A 5,838-nucleotide genomic window follows, 5' to 3' on the forward strand; every position below is an offset into this window, starting at 1 on the left:
GTTCCTGAATTTTCTATTGCCAGAAGCTGAAAAGGATAGACATCAATTTGCAAGCTTTTCGAGAGAGGTGACACATGTTAATCGCGCGGCGTTCCCAAAATGTTTGGAAAATGTGCAGCAGTTTTACAGGAACCACACAAATATTTCAACTTTCACCAGAAATCTGAAAAAAAAAAACCTCGTGTTTCAAACATGGCGATTACGGACTAGTTTCAGTAATAATGCATACTGCAACTTGGTAGAACGATACAGAACTGTGTTTCAAACATGGCGATTACGGTCGAGATGGATGGAGTGTGAATTAAGGAAGAAGTCCCCCACGGTGGTAGGACCCAAACGCCATTTTCACCCTCGTCGCCTAGCAGGAAAGATAAACTCACACACAATCCCCTCCCCTGACCTCCTTCCTTCCTCTGCCTTCTCCTCCCCCGGTGCAAGAAGCCGGCCAGCTCCATGTATGATGGCGATGGCGATGCGCCCATGTGTGTGAGTGCCCACCCAGACCCATACATAGATTTCTCCCACTAGTAGCTCCTGGATCCCCCGCCCGCAGAATCAATCAATAGGGAGAAAAGGAAGCAAAGGAGGCATCACTTGATCAGCCAGCAAGCAATCAGGGTTGATGCTTGCCAAGTAACAACTAACTATTTTTAGTTGCCCCACACACTGGTATTATATAGCTAGGTCCTAGATCTTCTATAGCTTTTGCTTGTGGTTGCGTCAATCGATTTTGTTTGCCATGGAGAAAGGAGGTGTTTCTTCCATGGATGCCAGCGTCGGCCAGGACGTGTGGGACTGGGAGATGCTGCCTGACGGACATAGGAGCTTCTACGCCGAGAGCAGGGCTGCACCTCCATCCTCTGGACACGGTGTCGGCCAGGTTCTTCTTGCCGGTAATGATCGATCTGTTTTGCACGGTTTTCTTTAGTGGCATCAGTTTATGATCCACTTGAATTCCACATATATTCTCATCCCTATGATCGATTGCGTTTCCAGTTCCAGATCAAAAACTAGAGGAGCCTCTCCTGCCTCCTCCATCAGAAGCCGATGAGTGCAAAGACATCGGCGTCGTGCCAGCCGAGACCCAAGAAGAGCACACACCGATGCCGCCGGTGTCTCAACTGCTGCTCTCTGACAGCGACGACGGAGAGAAGAAGAAGTTGCAGAGCTCCGACAACGCTAAGGAGGCAGTTGACGATGGCAAACCGGTGGAGGTGCGAGAAGCTACAGAAGCGGATCCTCCTCCACACGAGATCGAGGTCGCCGGAGGAGAGGAGGGGGAGGAAGAGACGAAGAAGGGGAAGAGGGCGCGGCCGGAGTGCGTGGTGTTCAGCGTGGGGAAGCTGCGGGTGAACGGGATCGGGGCGCTGTGTTCGTTCGGGGTTGCGGCGGCCACCGTGTGCGTGTTCCTCGTCGGCGGCAAGCTGCAGCACCAGCAGAAGCAGCAGCACCAGCAGAATATCCAGCTGCAGTTCCTTGGCGATGATAAGGTCTGCTGACTCACTCCCACTCATCTATCTCTCTCGATCCACCTAATTCATCATTTGTTTTCTCTTCTTAATTATCTGCAACTCGTATTAAATTCTTAAACTAATGAGTAAACTGTGCTCCACACCACTTAACTTGACTGGTTCACGGTCCTGATCTCATGTGTTGATCTGATCTGCAGAGAATTCAGCAGGTTGTGCAGCAGACATCAAGGCTGAACCAGGCCGTGTCATCCATGATGGGCGCAGGCGCTTCCACAAGGGCAAAAATATCCTTCGGTGGCTTCTACGATGGCTTCTGATCAAGCCGGCGGCAATGAAGGACCGATTCATGTGAAATTCCGGCGAATTCAACCATGACCAAGTAGTGTACATGCTGCTCGGTATTGTGCCAATTAGCAGATACTACTACGGCCTGGCTAGCAGTGGTCGTTATGTATAGCATCGATCGCGTGCTTGTACATAATGCACGCTATAGTGAATGTAAATAATTGGGGTGCTAGACCGTACATGGACAGATGGACTGAGGATGTTAAGTAGATTTGTTATTAGTTGATACTACATAACCTAAGGGACAGTAGCGATTATTTGATTTGTACCGGAATAGGTTATGCTTAATGGAGACGATTACTGGTTACTCAATGCCTATGGCTGTGCTAGTTGCTCAAAGATGCATCATACTTCCTTCGATTCAAGGAATAAGACGTCCTCGTTTTACGTGTTTTTTTATGAAATTAGCATCATTAGAAAGTGTTTTTTAATATGAATCCAATGATACTAATTAGTACATACAATATAAGCAAGATTTTATTGCTCAATTTGTATGGTCAAATTTTATCTTGAAATACGCGTGCGCCTTATTCTTTGGGACGGATGTAGTAGTATCTTGTGATCGACTGAACTCCGTGTCTATTCTCTACCTTGATGCACCTACTAGTTGACTTACCCCAAAGGGAAAAGTACTTCATCTAAAACAAAAGATTGAAAATTTCGTCAGCACTTCCACTCGTGTGGACAACATTTCTCGAGATGAAGACTCGATTAGATTAGTCATAGTGGAAGTAACATAGAGTAGTAAGGCTGGTCGGGTAGTAATTTAGACTAGTAACCTATGTCACGTTACTATTCTAAATTACTACCTTCACAGTGGGCATGTATTGTGTTATTTTATTATGTTGTATACCCATCTTGTTTTGGATGTGTGATATTACACTAACATAGCTAGTTACTACATCACTCTCTTTCTTCATTTATTCTCATGTCACCAACATGTATTAGGGTGTGTGTGATGTTACTACCTATGTTTCTCCCAACATGCATATGGTACTTACTACTTTATGTTACTACCTTCATAGTGGTTAGTAACATCAAAGTAGTAGAAGTATCATAGATGGTTTCATTAATTAGCTTCTAGACTCATTGTATCTTGAAAATGGCGATGTTACAATAACTACTTCGAACATATGCAAATTTATCTACTTTGATGTTACTCTATCATCCTCTCTCCTCATTAACTCACTGTCACGTAAATAAATTTGCTGAGTTAGACAAGTTATTTCTAAAGTTACTTGCACTATGAGTAATCTTGGGCCTCGAGGTCATATTAACATCTTGACTTTTATAGCATACCAACCGCTGCGGACCACGAAACCATGACGAGAGGACAAATGCATGTCATCTTACTGTAGTACTAGTATAAAAGAGCTAAATACACCCGGGTCCCAATACTTGTCCACTAGGTGCATTTTATTCCCATAGTTGTAAAATGGGTTTCAGTACTTCCAATAGTTATAATGCGGACAACTTTTGGTTCGATGCGTTGAGAGCTTGACACGTGGAGAACCACACTAGTTATTGACACATGCACGTTTTGTAGAAAACTCCTATATTTTGCAATTATTCTGAAAAATCCCTCCTGTTTCTAGCAGAGAGAGCACACCCAACGACGAACAAATAGCAGCGGTGCGGGATGAGCGAGCGCTGGTGTAGGACGAGAAGGAGGCGATGGGGGATGAGCGAGCGACAATGCGACCAAAGCGAGCGGCGGCGCAGAACGAGCGAGAGAATGGGATCGAGGGATAGGGAGAGGATTATAGGTGAGCATGATGTATCAGTGTCGACGGAGTGTGGGGATATGATTCGAACATGCAGTCTTCAGGTCATTAGACTGATAAGCCAACCAATTCCTCTACTCTGATCTCTCTTTCCCTCTTCCCACCGGGTTCCTAAGTAAGGACATTGTGGACCGGGAGGTCACTGCGGAGGTTCTCTATACAACTACCGTAAGCTTGCTTGCTCTCCCATCTTATATGCGTGCTCTTCTATTGGTATGTGTGTGCTCATTGTTAGTACCACTAGTGTTAGTTAGTAATTGGATCTTAATACATTAATGGCGTACTAGTTATATGCCATTAATACATTGTTGTTAGCAAACTCTGGCACGTAGAAAATGGACACAGTACACAATAGTTGTCCTCTGGACTTGCCTATATTTCTTTTTGGTAGGACACTGTGAATCTGCTCCAATTGGGTAGTTGATGGGGCAACCAAAATTAGAGAAAGATCAGAACATGTTTGTTTGCAGCAGTTCTGTACAAGATAAGAATATGTTACTGAAGCATAAATGCCATGAGCTTGAATTTATGATAAAGAAGATGAAAGAAGATAGTAAAAATCTTGAAAGGCTTCGCAAACAAGAGATTAGATGGAGGGAGAACATACAAGGATTAGTAATAGCAGTGTGTGTGCAATGATGTATATTGTAGTTCCCTCACAGCAAAGAGTTTTGTGTGAGTGACTTAATGATTTAGTGGCAAAAAAATGCGAGCTTGCATTAAAGATTGTAATGATAGTATGTACTTTATTTTGTGGTATCCATGAGCTTTGGTGATTATGATATGATAGCATATGATATATGCATGATAAGTGAGGTTCCCTACTTGTTTTACATTAATTTATGGGCATTTGCAACAAACTTCCCTTTCATTTTTTTAATGTTGCACTACATGAAACCGTTGGTTTGCTTATTTTTGAGTTTCAAGCACCTTACGACATCAAATTGAGCTGGATTTTTTGGAACATCATTTTCAGGAAATATCAGAAGATGAAAAAAGGAGCTACATAAGAGGTTCCTGGGCCTCCAGAAGAGGCCCACACCACGGGCTACCATGACAGCCTTGTTGTGGGGCCCACTTGCCGCCATAGACCCCTTTCGCCTCAGTTTTCATGCCAACCGATGAGTTTTGACCTAAGATTATCTACAAATATGATCTCCACCGCATAGTCGTGAGGAGGCATTTGCAGACAGTGAAATACATGAAATAGAGAAGTCTTGTGAAGATTGGGAAGGAAACACCGCCAGAGTCGCCCCCGATTTCTCGTCCATCTCCATCAACACCATCACCATCGACGCCACGATGAAGAGGGAGTAGTAAACCTCTAGACTATGGGTATGTGTAAGTAGCTTGTATCATCTCTCCTTATGTTCTTCGCTAATTAGTATTACATGAGATACCTATCATGATTGTGATCATCTATGTATTGTTTTGATGGTGGATCATTTGTTATAAGATGAGTAATAAGATGCAATAAAGTATTTTGTGGTTGATGTATTGATATATTAGTACATCCCAATAAAGGACGACCATACTTATTCAACTTATCTCTTTCAACTTGGATACCATGAGGCGGACCTTGGAAAGTTTTTGAATAAGCAACGGGAATTCGTAGATCCTCCAGACGTAGAGCACGTAGGGCTTTGAAACCAAATACGTTACCCACAATAGAAGTAAACATGTTAGTAACGGAACCTTCTTCAAATAGGTCTAATGGATAAGCTACATAACAGATCCATTGGTTGTCTTCCCCAGCAACAGGCTCGATATGATAGCATCGTCCTTTGTAACGATCAAGACTGGTAAGTCCATCAGTCCAAACAGTTGTCCATGTACCAGTAGAAGATTCGGCAGCTACTGCAGCCCCTGCTTCTTCCGGCGGAACCCCAGGCTGAGGAGTTACTCGATATTGATATATGGATATGTTCTCATCGAGCTTGTATGCAAGAACAAGAGAGTGGTCTTTCTGGGTTATCCATCTCCATCGGTTTTACCCATTTTTTAAATTTGTTTCATCCGTTGATCCAGATCGATACCATCCAGATCAAGCTCAAGAATGGAGCAGATGTTGTCAGGTTGTTCTTCATATGTCCTCGGTAATTTAAGATGGAATACTTTAGCCTTTTCCACATCTTGGGATGTGAGGTTATCTAACCCCTCATTGACCTTGATGATTTTTTTCTCCGTGGTACAGATGAGGGTTTCATCTGGACTTCCAGTCGTCCAATCTGAACACA

The 5,838-nt window shown here is 43.6% G+C and overlaps 1 protein-coding gene across 3 annotated transcripts; it reads left to right on the plus strand.

The window, feature by feature from the left end:
- The first annotated feature begins 405 nt into the window (after positions 1-405).
- On the plus strand, positions 406-2,129 carry LOC124670215. Of its 3 annotated transcripts, none has more exons than XM_047206728.1 (4): positions 406-669; positions 746-893; positions 997-1,490; positions 1,670-2,129. In XM_047206728.1, the coding sequence occupies exons 2-4, from the start codon at positions 764-766 to the stop codon at positions 1,787-1,789; spliced, it is 744 nt and encodes a 247-aa protein (XP_047062684.1). In that variant the 5' UTR covers positions 406-669; positions 746-763; the 3' UTR covers positions 1,790-2,129. The 3 variants fall into 3 exon arrangements, with proteins under 3 accessions (XP_047062684.1, XP_047062683.1, XP_047062682.1); XM_047206727.1 differs by having other exon boundaries at positions 407-669; positions 750-893; XM_047206726.1 differs by having other exon boundaries at positions 407-893.
- Positions 2,130-5,838: the final 3,709 nt, after the last annotated feature.

The sequence above is a fragment of the Lolium rigidum genome, chromosome 7 (assembly GCF_022539505.1).
Source record: "Lolium rigidum isolate FL_2022 chromosome 7, APGP_CSIRO_Lrig_0.1, whole genome shotgun sequence".
NCBI classification, from domain to species: Eukaryota; Viridiplantae; Streptophyta; class Magnoliopsida; order Poales; family Poaceae; genus Lolium; species Lolium rigidum.